Genomic DNA, 25,709 nt, shown 5'->3' on the forward strand with positions numbered 1-25,709 from the left:
CTGCAGTGTTAGCTGAATTAATATTGACTCATTCAGAAATGTTTAATGAGAAAAGGAAAGAGGAGGTGTGGGGCTTCCTTAAAATATACTTAGTGTGACTCAGGAACCTTTTTTTTGGTTTGGTCCAATTTATGCATTTGTGGGGGAAAAAAATAGAAAAAAAGAAGCATCGAGAACTTTCTTGTAATGGCAACTTTTGGAAATGTCTGTGTCATTCTCTAACCACTTAGAATATCAACCCATAACCCAAAATAGTTATCTTAGAATCGCAGAATCATAGAATGATTTGGGTTTGAAGGGACATTAAAGATTGTCCACTTCAAACCCCCAGCCATGGGCAGGGACACCTCCCGCTACTTCAGGTAACTCAAAGCCCCATCTAACGTGGCCTTGAACACCTCCAGGGATGAGGCATCCACGGTTTCTCTGGGCAACCTGTGCCAGTGCCTCACCACCCTCATGGTAAAAAATTTATTCTGAAGTAAAAAATTTCTTCCTAAATATCTTCCATCTTCTCTGGCACCTTACCACAGACAGTTATATCCTTGGAGTAGGAAGTTGAAAGGTGGGTGATGTTTGGCATCTCTTTGAGAACCCTCCTAGTTTCACAGAGCAGCTGCAGTACATAGCGGGCATGAAGCAGCTGTGAGAAAAAAAATGCAGGGAGAAAAGGGAGACTTAGTAGTAGTAGAAATACATCTGTCTGCTTTATTAATATCAGATGCATATTGCCAAGATTATTTATACTACAGACCTCCAGACATGATTACAGTCTGAATGGTTTAGTGCTGGGAATTACGAGTGTTCATAGCTTTGCACTTGCGTTCCTGGTGAATGGATATAGAGCCCTTAATAAAGTTGCTTTACTTATTTTCCCGTTTTATTTCTAGTGTACTGTTTCTACTCTTGCCATCTACAGAAAGGATAAGAGACTGAGTAATACAGCACTCAGGATCATTGCATAAGGTTATCTGTTCCAAGTAACTGGAAAAAAAAATTAAAAGGATGTAGTTTTAGCTGTAAAAGAAAAACAAACAAACCAAAACAAAAACCTAATACAAAACCCACTAACCAACCAAAAAAACCCCAGAAGGCCATTAATGATATTTTAGTAAATTGCAAAAGTAATGAGAGGGCAAGTCCAGCAAGGGTTGTCTATTAAGAGTTGCTTTCCTGTTTACTGTGAAGATATTACCAGAATGCAACATTGACACCTCTGGCCTTCTATGCTAATGCCTTTTATGATAATTTTGTCAGTCAGTGATTTTTAAGGCTTTTAATTCAACCACAGCTCTGAGGAAGCTTGGTAGAGGAGACAGATGAGCTACAGACTGACTTTTCAAGATTCATGTTTTTAAAGAAAACAAAAAGGACCCATTATATATAATAATTTCCTTAATAAAATGCCAGCCACAGTAAGAGAAGAGAGAGATGACGGTAAGATGAAGTATAGGTGGGCTCATTTATAATGTGCTTTATATTTTGCTACTTTTAAGATCAGCCTCCAGAGAAAATTAGATTAAACCCCACCACCACCATTATATAGTAAATTGAAAAGCAAGATAGATCCCTATGCTTCATATACAGTGTATTGTTAAGCAGAAATGATCACAAATTCAAACAAACTGCGAAATGCAATGTCTCCCTGCCCCACCCTCATCTTGTAAGAGGGCAGAAAAGGGGCTTGCTCAGGAACACAGAGAATCAGTAACAGCTTTCTAGGTGCCTTGGCAGGTGCAGACAATGAGCATTAACAACGTTTATATTCACTCTTCCATTACAGTACAGTCTTGCACACTGGGACAAGGTGATTAACCCTTGCACTTTGATTCCTCTAAAAAGAATGGGGGTGGGGAGAAAGAGAGGACAACACAAGCAGCACTTCTAACCCAGAAAAAGATGATAACTATTTTCTAGATTGGCTTAGGATAACTTAGGTGTCCCTCAGGGTTCAGTACTGGGACCAGTGCTGTTTAATATTTTCATTGATGATAGAGACGGTGAGATTGAGTGCAACCTCAACAAATCCACAGATGACACTAAGCTGACTGGTGCAGTTATCACACTAGAAGTATGGAATGTCATCCAGAGGGACCTGAACAAGTTGGAGAAGTGGGCCGGTGTGAAACTCATGATGTTCAACAAGGCCAAGTGCAAGGTCCTGCACCTGAGCAGGGGCAATCTGCAGTTTCAATACACGATGGGGGATGATGCAATTGAGAGCAGCCCTGTGGAGAATGACATAGGGATGCTGATTGATGAGAAGCTTGACATGAGCCGGCAGCGTGTGCTTGCAGCTCAGAAGGCCAACCATATCCTGTGCTGCCTAAAAAGAAGTGTGGCCAGCAGGTCAAGGGGGGTGATTCTGCTCCTCTATTCCTCTCTTGTGAGACCTCATCTGGAGTATTGTTCTAGAATCAACAACATAAGAATGGTATGGGAATTCTGGAATGTGTCCAAAGGGGGGCTATGAAGATGATCAGAGGTCTGGAGCATCTCTACTATAAGGATGGGCTGAGAGAGTTGGAGTTGTTCAGACTGGAGAAGAGAAGGCTCAGTGGAGACCTTCTAGGTGCTTTCTAATACCTGAAGGGGACCTACAAGACAGCTGGGGAGGGCCTTTTTACAAGTGCCTATAGTGATGGAAGGAGGGAGAATGGCTTTAAATTGGAAGGGGGAAGATTTCGATTAGATGTTAGGAAGAAATTCTTCACAATGAGGGTGCTGAGGCACTGGCACAGGTTGCCCAGGGAAGCTGGTGGATACTCCCTCCCTGGTAGTGCTCAAGGCCAGGTTGGATGGGGCCTTGAGCAGCCTGGTCTGTTGGAAGGTGTCCCACTGGCAGGGGGTTGGACCTGGATGATCTTCAAGGTCCTTTCCAACCCAAACCATTCTATTATTCTATGACTCTCCAGTCCTGCACCCTCACTGACAACCCCTGCCTGGCAGCTTCTAATTGTTCCCATTTCATGACCACTGTAATTTCAGTGCTAGAAAAGGAGGTCCCCACTAGGAACTGCCCCTTCCCCAGCTCGGTTCCTGGTGATCGTGCAGCCAAGTAGTCAATCAAATCTGGGAACTAGTCTGTCTGAGAATTGATCGCTTTTGATTTTGTTCTGTTAGCTTCCAGCCAGACCGGTTTCCCAGGACAGCTCCCCGTGTACCTGTATGATCACATGGGGCTAGCGGGAAAGGGTAACAGGATGGAAAAGAAGGGAGAAACATCTCCTTAGGAACCAGTTTAGCCTTACTTTGGATTCAACTGATTGTGGAGCTACAACTTGATAGAGATGTAAATAAGTAAAAAGAAATCATATTAGTTGCAACTTACTTGTTCATTCCTGAAAGCATGGAGAAGAGCATTGGCATCTTCAACAGTAAGGGGGAAAGAGAGTCGTGGTCCATAATAGGAGTCTGGAACATGAATCTTCTTTTCAAATTCTGTCAAACATAAGCCTTCATCCACCACCTGAGAAACACTAGGACTGGTGAAAAGATGAGAAACTGGGACAAGAGGGAAGAAAAACATCAATGAAGAAACTCCACCAGTCCCTCATTGGGCTGTAGCAGCATGAGCAGAACCAGTGCAATATAACTGATGCTTCACTCGCTGCACTATTGCAGTGGTTAACTCCTGCCTTGTATAATGGAAGAGCTCCAGGTCTTCCCAGACTCTTTCACCAAACAAACCAACCAACACCAAAAACCAGGCAAAACCCAACCAAATGACAAAACAGGCAAAAACTCTGTCTCAACAGCTTATAGCTGTGGTCAGGATGCAAAACATACCTCACTGAAGCTCAATCTGCTGTCATAGGAAATGAGAAACAGCCTGCTGCAGACTCCTTCCCCCACAGAGCAAGGAGATTCAAAAGTCATGGCTGATCATGCAATGACCGACATCTGTTTCAAGTTCAATGTTACGCTTTTAATACAGATTTTAAGGATTCTCTTATTGCTTTCATTCTCTATGTTATGCTTTCAGGCTTAATGTCAGCAGGTCGGTGATTTTTTGAAAAGTCATCAACAAAATCCTATTTATTCACAGTGGATTGCAAAACAGTCCTTTCTGATACAACTAGGAGACAATGTCAGCTTTTGGTTGGCTGCCATAAACCTACTGGATGAAATAAACAAAAGCATAGCAGTAAAAGTAGAGCACAGCTTCTAATTTTCCTGGAAGAGGGAGAAAACAGGAACACTGCTAATTGCTTCAATCCAACATTTTCTGACACACCCATGAAATGTAACTGAGTGAACAGTAGATTTCAGTGTTTTCTTCTTGCAGATTTTCTTTATTATATATTATACTAAAAGAGAGAACCAGACCCTAAAGGACAGTGTTCTGGTAGCTGTTGTTGCAGAATTGCTCTTGTGAGATGATTGTTGTAAACACTTTTTGCTGTGCTTCAGGTAAGTTTTCTGTAACCTGATTAGATGCAACTTGAAATAAAAATGTATTATTTAATGCTGGCAGAATACCTGTGGCTGTGACTCAAAACTCACAGCAGCCAAAACCAGAATGAGGCCTTATAAATTATGAGATTCATAAAGGCCAGCTTGTCTTGTAACTGGATAAAGTTCGTATTAAAAATAAATAGATAAAAATTCATCTTTTTAATCAGCTGTGAATTAAAAAAAACCTACACCCTTTTTTTATCAGCCCTTCTGCTGTGAGCTGATTAGCACATTCCACGTACGGCCATGTAAATGGATTAAGGCATCAAGTAACAGCAAGGTGCTCAGGGTTCACCTCTTCGACCATGTACAGCCTGATTTGTAGCCTCCCACCACAGTGACAGCTTTGCCTGGCTGGGTGCCAGAACGTCACCAATGGACTGAAACTGCTGGTTCCCACATAGTGATGAGCCAAGTACATCCACACCGAGCCTTGTCCCAGTTCTAGCGGCATCTCCCTCTCTGCCCTACCTCGCAGGTTGTGGGTGGCTGTAGACCACAGAGCCTGTTCCTCACATCATCCGAATTCCTCATTGCTTGCCTGTTCTGGACAGAGACCCTCTTCATCTGACACAACGCCCTCAGAGTCAGTGGTCTTTGTCTCAAGCCCTTGTCTGCTCCTGCTCCAGCCCTCCCCCCGTTTCTGCACACCGCGGGCTACCCTTCCCTTTACCTCTGAACATGAACCTGCCCTCCTTGCAGCCTTGCTTCCTTCTTGGCACATGCCCAGGCTGAGAAACACAATCTTCTTCCCTGCAGGGCATATCTCTGCAAAGTACACCCCATTTTCCACTTCTGGATGAGTCATCAGAAGAAAGTCATGGTCATTAGCCTTAGAGTGCGCTTACACCTCCTCAGGCAGCCTTTCAGCTGTCAGAGGAGTCAGTAATGGATGCCCTAATGCAGCCTGGGGATTAGCGCAGTGGTCAATGAGTACCCCAGCTCACCATGCAGCACTAATTCTGAAGGATTCCACACCCTTCTCATTTCAGTCATCTTCTAGTTGAACCTGTCAAGGCTCTTCCAGTCCATACTGAAAGACAGGGATGAAAATGCTGGGTGCACCTAGTTCAGACACCCATCTTGAGACAGAATGAAATACCCTCTGCCAATATCCACATCTCCCCATCGACTACAGAGAGCACAGGGAAAGACCTGCATTGTGCTGACACCAGAGGCACAGCCCAAGCTCAGTGAGTTGAGCCCTCACTATTAGCAGACCCCATGCAACTACCATACAGGACAATAGCCATATTCCTTGTTAAACATGAAAGCCCGGAGCTATGTGGCATCAGTTTGGCCACAGAAAGCCCAAGGACCCAGTTCTCCTGACAAGACCACCTCACCACAGGAGTTGTTCAATGCAAGTGAAAAGATGCCACTGCCAAGGATGTATTAGTGTAAGAGGGAATCGGGTACTTCTATGGCTCTGAAATAAGCTCTCTGTCCTGCCACCACCCATGTGCCTTCAGACTAATCACTGGGGTGCCTGAGAGCATTTCTGACTTCTGAGAAGTGCTCCTACATCTGCCAGAAACTGATCCCCAGCTGTCAGGTCAAAGCCAGGCAGACCCTGAGCCCACTAAGAGGGTGAAGATTTTTGTAATGCTCCAAACATTTATTCCTTCATTCTGTTCCTGGTGCTGTAGGCTGCAAGAAGCTGTGACTTATACGCCACTGCAAGAATAAGTCTATTCAAAAAGCCATGGAAGGGTGTTAATTCTGTAAGGGAGGCATAATGGGCACTGAAACTGAATAAAACAGCACTTTTTTTTCTATTCCCTTTTGAATGAAGACTCCAGGACATGCAGCTCCTGCCCTGGTAACCTTCAGAGGCATAGCCAGGGGTGCCTCAGATTCCCAGTCTCAACACTTTGCTCACGACATGTTTGCAGCCTTCTCACCCTCAATATGCCCAGAAAAGAGTGAGTTACCTTTTGCTGGAAAAACAGTTTCAAGGTTTCTCTTAGCACAGATCTTTGAATTGAAAGGCTGAGTAGGTATGCAGACTTTTTGGAGAGGGAGGGAGAAAAGCGTAAGGTGGAAAAGTTTTTAATTCTTACTTCCCACAAACCCTTGAAAAATAACTTTTAATCAGGAGCGGAACAAGAACAAGACACACAACTGTATAATATCCCAATCACAACTTAAACTGCACTGACATCTTAAGTAGGATGAGAAAACAAAAAAAAACTTCAGGGTGCAACAAATAAACAATCACAACAAAAGCTCTACTGTATTAACAAGATGGTGGCTGCTTTCTTTCCTTAAAAAATATATTCTGGCAAGGAAGATTAAAAAGATGGAAGTGACAAAATGAATAGTGGAGACTGAATGGTTTATAATGTAAGAAAAAACACGGATCACAAAATCTTCAGGTAGCTTTCTTATCACATGCTGAGAACAGGCAACATATTCTCTGGTAAGAATATTATATACTATCTCTTGGAGAGGTCTTTTAAGCCACATGCTATTGCTCTCATTTCAGTGAGCACACTGATGAAAACAGTGTCAGAGAATTGTGGGTTTTAGAAAATGCTTGGGAATTTGATGCCTCTCTGCTTGCTATGTTTACACTCACCATGGCTCACATCTTAAAAACGTGATTCAGCAGAACTGGACACAGTTCACTTTATTCAGCACTGTTTTTGCTTAAATCAGTGGGGCTAGTGTGGGTGCTGCAAAGGTCACTTAGAGGGGCAAGCAATCGAGAGTTTGAAGTAAAGAATGCACACAGCCAGCAGCTAGACAATGAACCACAAAACACAAATTTGATAAGCAAATTCTAAAAAAACCCTTAAGTCAACTCCTTTGCAAAGGTGGCCCAGGCCATCTCTCTATTAAACACGTAACTTCCAAGACCTTTCTGTCTCCTTTTGGGTTCTGGTATCTGTCACATGGGGAGTTAGAAAGGGGGAAGTAACAAACCAAGACAAAAATAAAGCCTTTGGAGCAGTTATCAAGTCTTTACAGCTTCGATCCTAACAGATGGAATTTTTAAGCAATGAATACAAAGTGGAACTTTACCACAAACAATACACTTTATCATGTTTTTCAGCCTTAACCACGCCTGCAACTCCCAACCTCTGCAAGACCAAGAAACAGGTCTCCTGTGCAGAGGTGATGAAGGGCAGCCCACAGTACCCTTTGCTCCTCACCGTGCACAGGTGGGGCTGGGATCTCCACCTGCCTACGAACAGCCTATGCCTGTAGCAGTGTGCTCTGTACCCAGCCATGTCCTGAGCCCTAGCAAGTCACCTGAGGCACCTCATTCACCTTTGTTTCTTCTGTCAATAAACACAGTTAACAAAAGGTAGAGAAATCATATCTGCAATGAACAGCTGTAAAATTCCCTTTTAATATTGTAATGAAAATAGAGATTAACACTATTTTTCCAAATCACAGACCCAGCGCTACTATTTTGTTTCCCCGTAATATGGAAAAGCTGAACTGAGATCTTCTATCAGCATGTTGAAGAAGCAGATGACATGAACAGTGTCTGATTTTCTTTGAGTTTGCCAATTGCTTTCCAGGAAGCTAAATGACTAAAGCAGAGTACAGTGCTAATGAAAAAAAAAAAAATCAAAGGAAGGAATATTGTATCATCTGCCTTTGCTTTCAAGCAAGGCTCAAACATAATTTCTTTTTCTACAGACCACAGAGAACATTAGGTGCTCTAAAGTATTTGAGAGAAAAAACACCATTTAAAATGGTTCTCCTTAGAACACTGAACCACTTAACAGTTTTGTTGGTGGTTTTATCCTGCTATTAAAGTGTCTTGTGCAAATTTCAATTGGAATATCCTGTGGCTGGAACAGATGAAAGAGGAAGGACATTGTCTTGTAATTCAATAAGAAGAGGACAGCCTCCTTTTAAACTCCACTGGGATTAGATCTATTCTCAATTTGTTCAGGAAAGTCATGTTTGTTTTCTGGATTTAGGAAGTCACTTTCAGTCTGTCCTTCTGTTAAGCTTGGCCTCAATAGTATGATTGTTCAAAGATCCCAAAATACTTCAAAAATTAAAGGTTATTCTTTGAATAATTGAGCTTTAATTCAGATGGTTTCTAAAGATTTATCTCCAGCAGTTTAAATTTATTTCATTTTTAATCATTCACATACTGATACATGTTTTGTAGTGAAATCTAGAACAAAATAAATTAAAAAGGGGTCCAGAACTGCTTTGGTGGTGGGGATGGAGAACAAAGAAAAAGAAGAGCATTTTCTTTGAAAGCAACCTCTTTGAGTCCACCCACTCTAGACCAACTAGACTTACTCTTTCTGGATAATCATTTCTTATAGTTTAAGAAAACATGCATAGGAAGCTGTGAAAATTTGAGTCAGTAAGACTACCAGGAGAACAGCTTAAGAGTAGTAACATATAAGAAAGCAGTCTGAGCACCTCTGAGTATTCTCATAAGGAAAACAGGTCTATGACTTGTCTTACATCTTGGCGCACTAGGTAGATTTTGAGCAGAATCAATTCTTACAGGATCAAATTCTCATGACAGGATTTGGGAAAACAAGCCTCAACCCTAGCATGTGCCATAGGCTGTAAAAAGCACATTGAAAATTAACTTTCCTCACATCAGGCTTTTCAAACAGAATCTCCACATTACTTTGATTTTTATCCTTACCTGTATCTGGCTGAGTACAGTAATCCAGCATGAATGTAAAAAAGTTGGATAGCTGAGGACAGAAAGGAAAAAAACCAAACACACATTGATTAGTTTAGATGATTCAACAAGCATTAACATTCTTTCCTTACTCAATTGCTATCAATTTTGCATTTAGGGAGATCTAAGATGCTGCTGTATGTTCCCATAGCATCAACCTGCAATAATGATACAATTTGTGTCCTACTACAAAAATGGCTTACTCCTTTCCTGCTTTGCTATGAATTAGCAGAATGACACTATATGAAAACATACAAAGTTCCAGGGCTGTATCAATGCTGCTGGCATTTTTGGGTGTGATTCATCTTGCCTGTCACACAAGCTATTTGCCTAGACTTTCTTTGTACTTCATAGAAACAAACTGCCATGATGCACCAAACTGCCTTTAGACACTGGTGCTAAGATGAACATAAAACCCTACAAGCTCCTAATTTTCTATACTGACCATAAGGGAAGCCTGAGCTGACATGCTGAGACATTGATATCTCTGTTGTACACGTAGAATCACAGAATCACCAGGTTGGCAAAGACCCACTGGATCATCGAGTCCAACATCTTGCCTCAAAGACACAATTAAGATCACTCATAGCAGGATGACCTGCAATCCCTGACTAACAAAGCTGTTTTACAGGAGCCTCTAACCTAGATACGGCTGTATGGGCAGAATGGTGTCCTAATGCTTACGTAGATATGTATGTCTCTCTCTCTATATATATATATACACATATCACACATATACACAACTGAATTAGTTCATGTGTGAGGCACAGAAGTGGTTTTATTACACAGGACACAACTTTGTAGGTAGAAATTACCACATACACATTTTATTTGTTTGATATAGTTTTTGATGGGAACGGTTGGACTCGATGATCCGGTGGGTCTCTTCCAACCTGGTTATTCTGTGATTCTGTGATTCTGTAACTTCATTCCTCTGGGGATAACACAACTGCTTGTATAGGAAGAACTGAAGATTTCAAACCTGTAGTTGATCTTGCTCATCAGCATATTCGATTGACTGAAAGATGCTCAGAGAATAGCGGCGCCTCATTTCTAGTCGAGCCATTGTAAAGCGGTACCAATTCTGGATGAGGATGGCAGCTCTAATGACTGTCAAAAGAGAAATCAATGGAGCACACATGGACGCAGTGTAATTGACAATGAAAACACATGTGCTACCTTTGCAGAATTTTGCAGACAAATTCAGTCCATTGCGCATAGTTGACATTAAGATGAATCTCTGTAAAACTAAGACTTAAAGAGTGTTTTCTGGTAATGAATACATGATGTATTTTCTGTTTCTGTCTTGAGGGACAGATACAAAACTATCTGACTTGCTCGGGCCTATATTGTTAGAAACTTTCTTCTTTTCATTGTCATAAAGACAGTACCCATGTGAGATGTTGGCCATGTTCAGCTGACAGGCAATATTTGGGCTTGGGGAAGGTGAGGAAAAGAAGATCAGTTTGGACTACCAACAAAATGAACTTCTTTATCAGGCTGTAGTAAAAAGCTTCAAGCTAGAAGTAGTAACAGGAGCATCATGAAATGATAAAGTTTGTTAACACTCTCTCTTAGTAGAAAGTTTTTGTCTGCACAGCAGTATCAGCAAGCCAGCAAAATTCAAACCTTGGGATAAAATGTTAGCAAATGGTGCTGAAGGGCAGAATATGTTGCATAAATAGATGTGCCAAAAGGCACACAGGTATGTGTTTGGCTGGCTTGGTGAACAAAGGAACACTAAGAATTCAATGGGACCTTTCAGAAGACCATTTTGAACCACTTATCACACTCAGCTCTTTTAGAAGTCATGTCCACTATTGTCCCAGCCTGGAAAACTGCTGGAAACATCACTGAAGGACAAACACCAAGACTGCAACCTAGAGTAAAGGGCTTACTGCCTACAGGGCCCAGTCGCACCATAAACATATGACATTCCCTTAGCTGCTCAGATAAAAGTTTATCAAGTGGAACAACATCTGGTGGCACAAAAAGGGTGAGCACTGTCCTGTGGGGATGGTGCCTCACACCTAAGTCAAAAAGTTAGTGCTGCGTGAACAGTGGCCACCAGCAAGAGCTATGCAGGAGGACAGGAGATGCAGGAGCTGACATCCACTTGATCCCTCCACACTATGCTGACAATTCCCCCTGCTCCTTCTGGTCCCAAAGGGCAGCAGCTCTAAGGAGCAGAGAAGTGAAACAAGGGTGGCAGTAGCACTGCCAGCAGGAAGGCAAGAGCAAAGGTGGGCAGGCATACTCTCAGCATTACAGGTGATCACTGCAGCTCCCATAGACCTAGAGAGATGAGTGAAAGCAGAAGGTTGGAGCAGCTGTGATCAGCCTGAAATAACGGTGAGTTTGGGAGAGGATGAACAGATGAGCTCAGCAGTAACTTCCATTTCACAGAGGTGTGACTCTCTAGTGCTTTAAGGGTGATTACCCAGAAAGATCAACTAACTCTGAGAAAAGCACTCCTTGGTCACTTGTTAACTGTCTGGGTATTTTTAAGATCAGCTAGAGAGGAATAAATGCACATTTCAGATAACTTAGAGCATATGTAAGTATGGATTTATCATCCAAAGGAGTACACCATTTACTACACAATTTCAGAACAAAATGTAGCTACTGCCTTGAAGACTGAGCAGCTGAAATAATGGCAAATTCAAATCTAGTAATTTACTTAAATTATGTATTAACATACTAAGCCCTACAGAGCGATAACAGGGGCAGTCAAGGGTCGTTACATGCATCATTGTGTAACAGCGAGGGGAAGACAGAGCAGAGGAGTACTGGGTCCTACACCTGTCCCAGTGCAATCACATTGCCATCACCATATTCTTGCCTGGCAACAAAAGGTAGAATAAGGTAGGAGGCTGCTCTCAAGAGATGTCACATTTACTCACTTAAAGTTGAACATAATTCTTCTTGACTGGTTCCTTACCTCTTTTCCCTGTACTCTCAACAGGATAACAGTAAATAAGTAGACAGGGCCAGAAATGTCAAGCTTTTGCCTCCATCCCTGCAGCTAACACCTCACTTCAAGGAGTTTCCTGAGAAACTCAACTCTGAATAGCTCAGCATAGGACACAGAAAAAAGTATCCATGCTTCTGATCTTGGGGGAACAAGTTAAAGCAGCTGCAGGGCAATTCTATCAAAGGTACAAGGACCAAAGGAATACACTGATTTTAGCTCCTGACACTCCCAAGAACTAGAGCTCATTTCTGGGCAGCTGAACAGATGGTCAAGAAAAGGATAGAAACAAAACCAAGAGTCTCCTGAGTTACAGAGTTTGACATAATGACCACTGCACAGTACTGCAAATTCATAAAAACAATAAAAGAGGAAAGTAAACCCAAAACTAATATCTTAACACAAATATGTTTCTATTTTATTACAGTTGCCAAAATGAACAGTTGATACTGAAAATCAAAACAAAACAAGAAATAACAACCAAAAATTCGTACTAATGTTTTTTCTCCCTACAAAACAGCAAATAAAAGCTCTGACAAGAGGGACAACAGTTTGCACTAGTCAATTATTTTAGCTGATCACAAACATCAGGAATTTTGAGAGTAGGATGAGTGGCACATCTGAGTGAGAATGATTTTTTTCTTAAACTCATAGTTATGCATGTGAAGAAAAATCTCCATGGAAAAGTGATTCTATTAATGAATGTTTAACATTAAGAAAGCCTTTTTTAAAAAAAAAATGCTTACATGTACCATAATAGCACATTATTTCCTTATCTTACCATTAATAAGCACACAGTATGGTTAAAGTGGTGAAGTTTTCTAGCCCAGACAAGGCCAAAATCAGTAAAGACTTCTATCCTACAGATATCACATCCACCCTAGAAAATCCTCCTGCCTGAAGGAAAAGTAATCCTTATATGACTAAGACCAACCTTTGCTATTTTACATCAAGTCTGACATCTCTTTTATTTTCTGTCCTTTCTGGAATTCCCCACCACCACAGATTGAAAGCCTGACACATCACAGCAAGGCTGTCATCAGCTTTTCTGTTCAGAAGAGTGTCTGAGTGGCAAAGCACGGCCACCAGCACAGAAACTGATTTCCAGCATCAGGCCCATTAAATTTCCCATTAAAGCCCCCCTGGGTTGCTTAATGGTCCTGAGCACTTAACACAGCACAGTTCCACTGGTATCACATAAGACAAATATGTATACCGCCCACGATGGTTAATGTTGCAGATCTAACAGAGTATTTCCTGCCATTTTTTTATTTGTACTTATTACAGTGCTGTTATTCTCAGGACTGAAGCAGAACATGGTTTTCACACTAGGCTAAACTGCATCTGTAAAAGAAATTGTTATCAGTTGCAGAAGGCTTCTACACCAGCAAGTACCTGTTAAATTCCTGTTATTAATGCATTAAAGGGATGTACAGCCTCAGGCTGCAGATAGAATGAAGGTTCAGCATCATTTGGCTACTCCTGAAGTGCAGAAGAATACCACCCAGCAGCTGGAGAGGACAAAACATTGCCAAACAAGCACATAAAATCTTAAGTCAGCTCTGGGGTAGCAGAGCCTGGTTCCACATCAATGTGTATTAATGGTTGTAGACTGAGAAAGAGCACAGCTCCTCATGTCTGCTCCAAGCTTTGGCACCCTCAGAAATATTCCCAACTAACTTGTCTCTGAGGCCTTGCAAGGCATGTATATGCTTAGCATGCAATGCCAAAGAGGAAGGACTGCTTCCCAGTTACACATAGGTCTGCGACTCCAGATGTTTTCCATTCTACTTTCGCTGCCGTGTTATACCAGTGATGCCGCTGTGACAGCCAAGTAGTGCAAACAAAGCTGAGGGCTACCCTTAAACCAGCCAGCTTGGATCCCTGTAGCCATGACTAGGTGTTCCTGCTTCTTAGTCAGCAGTTTCATGTGACTTGTGCCCTGGCTCAGTAGCCAAAAAGAGCCTTTCTTTTCAACCACTGCAGTTCAGCATAATAATCTCATAAGACTACGTACAGTGCCATGCAACATGGCTCTTGGCAATCCTGTAAATTGTGCTTTAATGAAAAACATTGAAAGAGAACATGAAGGGTCTGAACAAAGGTCTGAGACAACCCTGGAACCTCCTTGTTAGTGCAAAGCCCGGTACATTCATACCGGGGCGTGGTATGATTAAAAGAAGGGGTATGACACATTATTTTTTTAATTGAACAGTTGTCCAGGTATTGTGGAGACTTTCAGCTGACAGACTCAGTGACTGTCAGGAAGAACTGCAGCCTAGGCACTTGGTATGGCAAAAATTTGTTTCTGAGAGCCATTGTAATAGCTCTGTGTTGTTACACTTGTTTTGTAATCAGGGTCACTTAGCAGCAGGGAAATTTGGGCAGTGTGCTCAGAAATCCAGTGTCACAAAAGGCCATAAAAGCTCCCCACAATACTTTACCCCATATGCTTTGCTAGTGACAGAGCAAGCATAGATACATCTAATATTCAGCTTCTGTTCCAGATACTGTGAATCTTTACAACCCAACCTGTAGATGTTAGAGGTGGTTTGCAATTGCCTTTTGACCTCTGCCAGCATCTAATAGCTATGCACTCTTTTAAAAACAAGATAATAGGAAAATAATTTTCTCTCAACAAGAATTTTGACAACAGGACTGGGTCTAGGGGAGAGCAATGTTACCTTGCAATCCTCTTCTCGTGTTACAGAAAGAACAACCATTGACTCTGAAGACAAATGCAGCACTCACCATTCTCTGACTTTCTGTCAGCCACAGAGCTGGTGCACCCCATGGTTCCAATGATGCTGCCCATCAGTTTTAATTGCTGCTGATAAGAAACATGTTGCTTTCAGCTGTTAGCGTCACACACATTTCCTTTGTTCTTCCTTCAGTGATGAGGATTACACTCCTCTGGGCTCCTAGCACTCCTAACAGGGAGAGGATTGAGAGAGAGATAGGAAAAAAAGTGCTTGACAACGCAGAATCTAAAGTACCTACATCTCAAAACAAATTACTGTACAATATGTCCTACACAAATTGGACCTGATGAACCATACTAGCTTTCTTTTTCACATCTGATCACCATCAGCTTGCATTCAAGACAGATGAATTCAGTAATTAATACAGTTTACTCCTTACATGTTAGCTGAAACTTAATGTGCACCAGTGATTTCTTAATCTGAAGCATAGCCTTACTGCTATGCACAACAAACTACAGAGGCACATTGCTCCTCATTCTTGTGATTTGAAAATCAGAACTGCAGAATTTTAAGGACTTTAAATTGCATCTGATAATACTGCTAAAAAAATCCCCAAACCTCAGCTCTTGTAACACTATTGTGATTTGAAAAGGTACCCTACCACCCTATTTATTACTTTATCCCTCAGTGTCACCACACCAAATCTACAAGGAAAGACAGTGCCATAGTGAATTGCTTTATTACCAGATGTCATTTGACTAAAAAATCTAATTTTCTGTTGAGTTTCTACTGAACCATTCTAAATAAAAGATCTGGTTTCATTAAATAAATGAACACAGTACATTTTGCAGTGTGGCCTTTTGTATTTTACTCCTGGCACTTGCTCAGCTCTTCACTTACACAAAACACTTCCTAATCAACAAGTTCAAATGAATACAATTCCCCTGGGATACAAAATGCGTTAATTTCTAAGTAACAAGAAAGTCACTGATGTTCTTAGGGAAACTAAACTTCATTTTAATTAAAGATTTTGTATATGATCACACTGACCCCTCTCTCTTCCTGTCTTCAGGGATACATGTTTCTCTCTAGCATGTCTTACATGTCTAAATCTTTGCATTTGTTGTCTTGTTTCATTGATATCAATTTTCTTTTAACTTGAGTTTTAAAACAAAGAAGAACTTGTTGAACTCATGAGGTTCAACAAGGCCAAGTGCAAGGTCCTACACCTGGGTCGGGGAAATTCATGATTTCAGTACAGGATGGGAGATGATGTGATTGAGAGCAGCCCTGCAGAGAAGGACTGTGAGTGCTGATTGATGAGAAGCTCAACAAGAGACGGTAATGTGCGCTTGCAGCTCAGAAGGTTAACCGTATCCTGGGCTGCATCAGAAGAAGTGTGGCCAGCAGGGTGAGGGAGGTGATTCTCCCCCTTTATTCCTCTCTTGTGAGACTCCATCTGGAGTACTGTGTCCACCTCTGGGGCTTGTTCAAGTGAATCCAGAGGAGGGCCATGAAGATGATCGGAGGGCTGGAGCACCTCTGCTATGAGGACAGGCTGAGAAAGTTGGGGTTGTTCAGCCAGGAGAAGAGAAGGTTCCGGGGAGACCTTATACCAGCCTTCCAGTACCTGAAGGGGCAACAGGAAAGCTGAAGAGGGCCTTTTTACAAGGTCATGTAGTGATAAGATGAGGAGGAATGGCTTTAAATTGGAAGGGAGAAGATTTTGATTGGACATTAGGAAGAATTTCTTCACCATGAGAGTGGTGAGGCACTGGCACAGGTTGCCCAGGGAAGCTGTGGATGCCCCCTCCCTGGAAGCGCTCCAGGGCAGGTTGGATGAGGCCTTGGGCAGCCTGGGCTGGTGGGAGGTGTCCCTGCCCATGGTAGGGGGGCTGGAACCAGATGATCTTTAAGGTCCCTTCCAACCCAAAGCATTCTATGATTCTATGAAATTTGTCTCCATAAAATGAATGCTTAACTATTATTCTTTTCTTTTAGCTTTACTAGCAGAAGTAAAAATAACAAGAGAATAAAAGAGAGGAAAATATAAATACAGAACTAGCCTATTTTCAGTTTCAATACTTAGCATATATTTATTGTTTGGAGACTATTTACATTACATTATGTTACATTATTATTAATATTGCACAACTGTTTATAGTTGTGGGACTATTTTCAGGATCCCACAACACAAGGATATCCTACACTTGAGCTGGGTGTGCCACCTTCTGAATCAGTATTTATTTCAGGAGAGAAAGATTTTAGTTTTTTCTTTTCCCCTACAAGGACTCCTTTTCTTCCCTCTGAAGGAGCTGTGATGAAATTCCAAAAAGTGCTGTTGCATTAATTTTGAACCAATCAATGTCTTTGACAGTTTCAGATACAGCACTGATCTTGCTAATAGCTGAAATCCGTCTTCTCTCCAAACAATTGTTGTACCCCTGAATACTGTCTCCTCACTTGCCCTCTTAGGAGAATCTCAAGTCTTCATTAATCCATCTCAAACCAGATGGTCATGATTTGAATTGTGATCTGATGACTAGGACCAAGAGCAAAATAGAGCTAACAATCTAAGTCCTGTTGCAGTGAGACCATCTTCATTAAAGGGCAGGTCAGTGTCTGCCTAGCAATCAGGCAACAGGAGCCCCAAACAGAACCATCATGCTGCTCAGGACTCCACTCAAGCCATAGCAAACTATGGGCTGATCCAAGAAATGGGGATCTGGATCACTATCACACCTTACTTTAAGGACTTAAGCTTTTCTCCCAGACATCCCGACTCTACCCTCCACCTACCGCTAAATTCATGGACTTCTAGCATGTCCTCGAGCAAAGAAATAAAAAAGATAGAGACACAGGAACCAAAATTGTATGGTAACAGCAGAAAATTAAGCCTGTAACATACACTCAAGTTTAGAAGAAAATTTGCAGAAATATATCCTGTCATTAAACCACTTAAAAAGGCCAAATCTGGCCAAAAAAGAAATAGGCTAGAGGAATAATCATCTCCTCCAACCTCAAATGTCTGGATCCTAAAGTGAATGCAACAAATGTTCAAACTACTACCGTACTTCCTGCTGGAAATATTTCCTGTTTCTTGTTGGCTTCCAAGGTGGCTACAGAGCCACCCTGACAACCAACCAGCAGGTCCAGACTCCAGACCAGCCACACCTAGTGAATACTCCAGCAAGCAGGATCTCCACTTCAGCCAAGAAAATTCACTTTCTACCTTTCTTGCCATACTATAGAATCATCAACGAGGGGAACAAGCTAATGTGCAAAGAAGCCAGTGCCTTCCTCAGGCCAGGGCTCTTCATCGCTCCTAACCCTCCCCTCCTGCCCATCAGCTATGTCAGTTCAAGCCAATTCCTAAACCCAGTCTTCCTGGCAAAGGCGTAGAAAAATATCAGGCAAAGGACGTGAAGGCCTTCCATGGGGGAGAAGGTTGAAAAACAAGGATTTAAAACACTGGAGTATTTTCTGTGAGCTGTTTACTATGCAGCATAGCAATGACTGGTGAAGAATCATTTGTGATTACAAAACTCCACCCCCAGCTGTTGGCTGATGAAATGGAAAGATGGGCTTTTAACAAGGTATTGAAAAAGGCTTCAGAGACAGAAGGTAATTGGATGAGAATCTGGGACATAATGCTGTGTTAGCATTCTGGATACTATACCACTGATTTACCCCTAAGAGAGAATCTGTCACATTCACTAAAAAGCAGGCAGTAATTCAATTTCTACAAGCCAGTGACCTGTCCTGCTTTTAGATATAACTCCAAGAAATTGCTACATTTCTCTCAGTTCAGCAAAAAGGCAATTTTGTGACAGTCAGGCACTGAATGCACGGTTCATCCACTGAAGCAAAATAAAATGTCATTCCAACCATGCCAACAGACGTGCACTCAGCTAAGCTGGAGTGGCACATGCTGCTCTTTTTCTGGACAGGAGTCACTGAAGGTTACACTGCAGCAAGTGCTCAGAAATTCGGGTTTCAGAACCTGAGCTGTTGAGAGCCTGATTTACAGAGATAATGAATCAGAACCATTTGATACGGATGTAATAAGTGCTGCCCAAAAATCAATCATTCCTTCAGTTTGTCAGTCACATAAAGACCAGGCTGCCTCAAAAATAATGGAAATCTTGTAAAGATTTATAACTGACTTTTAATGAAACCAGGCTGCAGGTCGTTTGGGCAAAGAGACATGCTTTCAAGAATACCTTATCTTTTAAAATTAGATGAGCTGTGCTACTGGCAGACAAGTGTAAGCTAGGTCAAACCTGAGGATTTGGAAGCCATACGAATAAGAGCCATTAGGCTTTAACTTCCCATTCTTGCTTTGTTCCGTTTGTTTCTTACCTTCGATAAACAAACAATGAAGGGTCCTCTCTTTATTTTTGTTGAGATATTTCCACAATTATGATACACCCCCTACAAGTTATATCAAACCGTTCTCTCCAGCAACTTGTCTCCTTCCTCTGCTCATCCCTTTCTCATACATATTTGTGAACAGGTAGTTATGATCATCTCCCATAATATGTCTTAGAATGTACATGTGGTTGGAGAGGTGATGAGATAGGGAATCTTTTCTCCATAAAGATCAGATATTGGGTGGATACTCCAATGACAAGGGGCCTTCCTTTGATGTCTTCTGGCTGACAATTTTATAATTTTCTGTGATTCACAGACTTCCTTTATAGTAGTTTTCCTTTGGAAATGATGACTGAAGAGAAACTGATGCTACAACACGGGTTTATGATGGATTTGTTTCTGTGCATTGCTAAGGGAATAAAGCAGGAAAGAGCAAAATACTCTAGAAAACAACACCCAGGTTAGTAACTGCAGAGGAACAAATCTTCAAAACTGTCTTGTCACCAGAGTTGGGATCATTGAGGATGGGAATCTAGAGATGAGTCAACGATTTCATTAGCTAAAAGACCCACCCTTCAGAAAGTGGGATGAAGCAGCCATAGTCAACTAGGAGTGAAAGAGAACCTGTGTATGGCACAAGAGCTGTAATTTCAACACTAACACAAAATTTTGCCTTCCAAGGAGCTGATAAGGGAACATCAAACATATGCAAAGCTGTATTTGTTTAGGTCTCTGTTATTTTACATCCGTGGGACAAGCTGACATTTCTATTAAGTAACTTTCAGTCATTACGTATGTCAAAGAAAGAAATGAGTAAGACTTTCTGTTTAAAGATAATTTCTTCAGCCTGCTCAGAGAAGCAAAGCAAAGCTCAAGATAGAACTGATGGAGTCATTTCTAGCAATGGCCACGTTGATAGATCTCAGTGTCTGGGCCAGGAATCAATAGGGAATGGATGTAGTAAGATACTACAATGCCAGCAGAACCTGAAAGAATAGGATGAAGACAGACCAGCTCATTAAGGCAGACTCATATTTCTGAGCCCAACAATGTACTGCAGAAAGAAATAAAAGCAAGAGCTGCAAAGCTGCGAACGCGCTGAAATTGTTCAAACAATCTTTGAGATAAGGAACTGCATGCAAATCCAAACAAAATCTGTAGAAAAATGATGGAAGAAAGCCAGTTCATGTTACTTACTATCTACTAAAGGATACATTTAAAATAAAAATTTTTGTGTGTGTATGTGTGCAGAAAGTAAACAAAAAAAGCAAGCAGACTCATTCTCCTTTTTTGTGCAACAAAACTTTGGGGAGAATGTTTTTGAAAAAGAGGAAGAGCAGCCAACAGAAAGTGCACAAATGGGGTGCAGATCACCTTAAAGTACAAGCAAAGCCATCGCATAACTTTCCAGAAACGTTAAATGCCTCTAGGGGAAGGTTCCTTTAGGAATCAAGAAGACAATTAAAAATCCTGAAGCAAAGTTATTTCTAGTAAACTGGATCCAAACAGAGCATAAACATCAACAATGGTTATAGCTTATTATCCTGGGGGAAAATGAAAATGTGAATTACATACTGTCCTGCAGTTAATGAGCAGGGTCGTATAGAATCATAGAATCACCAGGTTGGAAGAGACCCACCGGATCATCAAGTCCAACCATTCCTATCAAACACCGTCTTAGTGACATGCCAATTAATTCTCCTTGCATGAAGGGAGTAAGTGGTGAAAAAGCAAAGCTCCAGAATAGAGTAAATTTGTATTGAAACCTGAGCCAGTTTAAAATTTAAATTCATACTTCAATTGAAATTCAAATTGTTTTTAATAGACTTCAAGTTAAGCATCAGAACAAGGCTCAAAATTATCATTCTAAAAATACTTTTTCCTAAAGCAAAAAGTACATGAAATACGGTAGTCTCAAAGTTATTTGATCTCGTCGGTACCTGGAAGTTCTGGATAACTGATTCTGTCCACGTCAAACTTTATAGCTTGAAGCACATTGATTTTTCTCATAAACAGTCTCACATACATCTGCCATTCCCTTCACAGACTTAGGATGAAGTCAGTCTGCTCTTTAGATGTAAGTTAATATATATATATATATACACACCACCCAAAGATATTACCTGTTTTTTTCTTTCTGCTTCAGCAACACCGAGTTTTTTTTCCACAAGAGTACCTTTAGTAGATTCTTTTTATAGAGAAAGCAGCCCGTTTTGGGAAGCAGGACTGTACAAAAAGGGGTGCAGCTCTGCGGAACAGGTGCTCCAGTTCTCTCTGGAGCTCAGGAGCTGCAATGCATTTGCTCTCCACCTATTTATACATTTTCCCAAGAGGAAATTTCTTGAGCATTGCTCTGCAGAAACAGTCAGGGGAAAACGCTGATTTCATTTCCCAGACTGATGTGAAAGCTCATGGCTGCAGCCCTCCAGCTTCGCTGTACGTGTGCTGTTGAAGAGCTGTTTTGTCACCATGCTTCCTGAATCTCAGGCAGAGAAAGGGATGGGCTGAAGTTATCTGTTTCGCATCTGAAGTCACATGATCGCTTCCAAGAGGAACAGCCTTTCTGCTGTGTCAAGGCAATGATTTGCATTTTCGCAGATCTAGCACACTGGAAAAAAAAATAAGGGCTGTCCAGGTAGTTGGTTATCTGGTGTGACAGGCATGGTTATGAAAGCCCTTAAGGAAAAAAATGCTGAATTTACTGCGAGGCATTGTAACTGCATGCTAGTGATACAGGCATTCTCCAAAACACTCAGTCATACCCAGACATGGAGACAAGCATGACTGAGTGTTTTGGAGAACGCACTTGCATCTTGTACTCAGAAGCACTGTGTTAATGCCTGTACGTTTCATTTCTTCATGTGCATGCACATGTTCTCTTCCACAGGTATGTGCCTGGATTGCAGTGGAATCAGTTCATGTTTCTCCTCATCTGCTCCTCTTTTGAATACTGGAAAGGGATCGGACACGCTGAGAACACTGCAGTGTTGGCCCCCTCTGCGGTCAGGTGCTGCATGCTTTGAAATCAAACTCTGACCCCTGGTAGCAGTGCCCTCACCTCTGACCTAGCTCCTCAACGGGCTCTCAGTGACTGCACAGGTGCCCAGGGAAGGTCATAGCCACCACGCCCAAGGCCATTTGTTACTGCCCACTGCTAGCATAACAGCCCCTGAGGAATATGCTGCTTCTGGTGTGGGGCAGTGTATTAGAATCACAGAATCACCAGGTTGGAAAAGACCCATCGGATCATCAAGTCCAACCATTCCTATCAAACACTAAACCACGCCCCTCAGCACCATGTCCACCTGTCCCTTAAACACCTCCAGGGAAGGTGACTCAACCACCTCCCTGGGCAGCCTGTTCCAGTGCCCAATGGCCCTTTCTGTGAAGAATTTTTTCCTAATGTCCAGCCTAAATCTCCCCTGGTGGAGCTTGAGGCCATTCCCTCTTGTCCTGTCCCCTGTCACTAGGGAGAAGAGGCCAGCACCCTCCTCTCTACAACCTCCTTTCAGGCAGTTGTAGAGAGCAATGAGGTCTCCCCTCAGCCTCCTCTTCTCCAGGCTAAACAACCCCAGCTCTCTCAGCCGTTCCTCATAAGGCCTGTTCTCCAGCCCCTTCACCAGCTTCATTGCTCGTCTCTGGACTTGCTCCATATTGATATCATGAGGACAATACACACACAGAGAGATACAGACACCAAACTACTAAATATTTTTAGCTGTCAGTAGAAGTACAGTATTGTAATACCACCACTACAGTTGTGGGCCCAGCCCTCAGCATCACTCACCCAATGTGTCACATTTACCTCCAGGCAGTCCCTCCATCCCTCCCTCAAAGCCAGGGAAAGGCTGCTCAATACTGTGCAAAGTGATGGAACAGAGCATAGCAGCCACTTCAGTGTGGTCAGCACTGGGAGTTGTGCATCTGAAGAGGACCACAGGTTGTACAGCATGCTGTGGTGAGAGGAAGCACCACATGGATGGGCACAAGACAGGGAACACCCTTGCTCTGTAGCCTCTCCATGTGAGGGAATCCCACCGGGACTGGACCAGGAGAAAAGATTTCTGAGTAACAGAGACAAGCAAAGCAAGATCTTCACTCTCCTGCCCCTGCCCCAAAGGTCTAATAATACTGCAATGTGGTATTTTCAGGAATTTTTTGCCATCAGTCTGGTGACACTTGTAAAGGCATCAACCACCCCTGTGGAGTCCAGAGAGATCAAGTTGCCTTTTGGAACAGATAGGCAACTGCCCTTAGTGTGACAGAACATCTACATTTATTAATGTGCAAAAGATTTAAAGTGCCAAACCAGCAAAGCAGAAGGCTCTGCGTGAATGCACTGGTTTGATTGACTGAGCTCATCCTTGGAGGCTCTGGAGATCCAGACGCAAGCTTTCACTTTCAAAGCTGTTCCTCTCCTGTGAGACAAGACAGTAAATGGAATACATACCATGCGTGATAATTCTGCATGACCCAGAAGAGTTTTGATGTTTGTTTTTCTGGCAGGATGCACTTTCCCCGATCAGAGTTACAGTAGCTAATCATTTATGTATGATCGCCCTGCTCTGCCAAAATGCATGCAAGCAAAAATACATCAGAACCTCTTTCCACTGCAACTGGGGATACACATTACTTATAAAACATTTACCGTACCTGATAAATTCATCTATATTGGCATTTACCAAGATTTCTGCATAATGAAAGGCTATAAAGTTTGTTCCAACAGCCAACAAATCCATCAGAAACATTTCAACGAAGATCAGTGGAAGACGGATCAAACCCTTAGCTTTTATATCTGTAGGACAGAAAGCCTCCACTGCACATTTTCTCTTGTTATTCATTGAAGTTGTTCGTCCTCTGTCTCAGTGGTCTGATGTGACCAAGCAACCTGATAAAGAGTCGGTCTTGCTGGACTGAGCTACCTCTCCAGTTACCTATGGGGATCACAATAACATGCAACTGGAGGAAACACAAATGTGCTTTCCAAATTAACCTTTCTGTTCAAGTCCAAGGACATAGGCTGTACCAAACAAGACCATTCTTCTCTTTACATAGGGCAAAGAAAACATACCAGTCCCACCAAAAGTGTAACACATACTAGTGCTTTTTTTGTTTGCAGTCATGAATCACATGCACACCTAAGATGCTGGAAAGAGTTTTAGTTAGCATCAACAGCTGCAAAAGAAAGTAGGCCAAAAAAACTCTGACCATATATTGTTGAGCAGTCCAGCATGACCAAAAAAAAAAAAAAGCTATGTTGCTAGCGTAAAAATTGGGACATCCCTTTACAAGCAGCCCTTCTTGATGTAATAGTACGTGTTCTGTTTTCCAAACACTTTGGAAACATTAACCTCCTGAGCGAGCCTCCATGCAGGCATTCTGCATACATAATTCAAATTCTGCTTCAGGCCTATTACTCAGAAGTACCCACTACAAAATGATGTAACTGATATTTTTCAGAAAGACTGAATATAATCACAGTTGAAGGCAACGTGCTCCTTCTGAGCACCGGCTGTAGTTCCCCTCCTCTCATCCTGCCAAGCTCAAAGAAGCATTTTCTATGTGACCCAACAAAGTATTTTAAACTACTAGCCAGTGGACAAGGCCCTGTCTGAGAGACCTGGACGTCCAGTCACAAGAAGAAAGAATATAAAGAATAGAAGAAATGAAGAAATAAATGTCCAGAACAATTTTAAACCCAGTCAGTGACAGAAATCTGTCACACAAATCAGGAGTAGGTTAGTTTCGGTAAACAGGAAAAGAAATCTCCTGCCCCCGACAATTCTGGGTGAGATGATGACTAAAAGATATCAAAACTAGCATCTTTGGCAAAAATAACACAAAATAAGAAATGTGAAGGAAAGGCAGCTGTAGAGCCTCCAGACTCCAACAAACTAGACCAGAACACCACAAAAGTATTAGGATACCTTCTGAAAAATGAGAACAATTCTTTTAAAAAAGGAAAGTTTCCCAAATTATCAGCTGAATGCAAATTGTTCTGGGAAGCAATGATTAATGACCTAATTTGCACAACTCTATCTCCCTCACAAGTAAGCTTCAGCTTCCATTTAGAGCCTGTAGAGACGATAGCTATCTACAGCACTCATGTTTTGCCAAATCTTAATAAATCAACATGACAAAAAAGAAATGGGTGCAAGAATTGCCTAATGACAGATTGAGCTGGTGAACCATAAGGTACACAGACAGTGCAAAACCTACACCCCAAAGCTTCAAGCCTACCAGACTGTCTCTTTCCAAATGAGTTGGGTTACATCAGGCTCTGGGCTAAATCAGGCTCTCCAACTCAGGAAGGTACACAGATTTGACTGACACTCCAATGATCAGCATGTAAAAGGATTTTTTACATTTTTTATTGCTTTTTAAAGACTGAGAAGTGCCACTACTACCAACTGTACTGTACTACTAGTACAGCTACTGCATATGTGGTAGGGAGTCAGCGAAGTCTACAGAAATAATTTTCTTCACCTGTTTTAATCTTATTCTTATGAAGTGGCTTCTAATGACAAAA

The 25,709-nt window shown here is 41.9% G+C and overlaps 1 protein-coding gene across 1 annotated transcript in view; it reads right to left on the reverse strand.

Moving 5' to 3' along the window:
- The window catches only part of PPEF1 (protein phosphatase with EF-hand domain 1), a 39,117-nt gene extending 17,401 nt beyond the window's left edge, over window positions 1-21,716 (reverse strand). Inside the window, exons 1-6 of the mRNA XM_069874439.1 lie at window positions 21,304-21,716; window positions 14,856-15,034; window positions 10,116-10,243; window positions 9,095-9,146; window positions 3,332-3,504; window positions 529-643 (exon numbers count right to left, since the gene is read on the reverse strand). Coding sequence (XP_069730540.1) covers window positions 529-643; window positions 3,332-3,504; window positions 9,095-9,146; window positions 10,116-10,243; window positions 14,856-14,919 — 532 coding nt within the window. The 5' untranslated portion in view covers window positions 14,920-15,034; window positions 21,304-21,716. The remainder of the gene's footprint in view (window positions 1-528; window positions 644-3,331; window positions 3,505-9,094; window positions 9,147-10,115; window positions 10,244-14,855; window positions 15,035-21,303) is intronic.
- Between the last annotated feature and the right edge of the window lie 3,993 nt (window positions 21,717-25,709).

Source organism: Phaenicophaeus curvirostris, chromosome 1 (assembly GCF_032191515.1).
Source record: "Phaenicophaeus curvirostris isolate KB17595 chromosome 1, BPBGC_Pcur_1.0, whole genome shotgun sequence".
Taxonomy (NCBI): domain Eukaryota; kingdom Metazoa; phylum Chordata; class Aves; order Cuculiformes; family Cuculidae; genus Phaenicophaeus; species Phaenicophaeus curvirostris.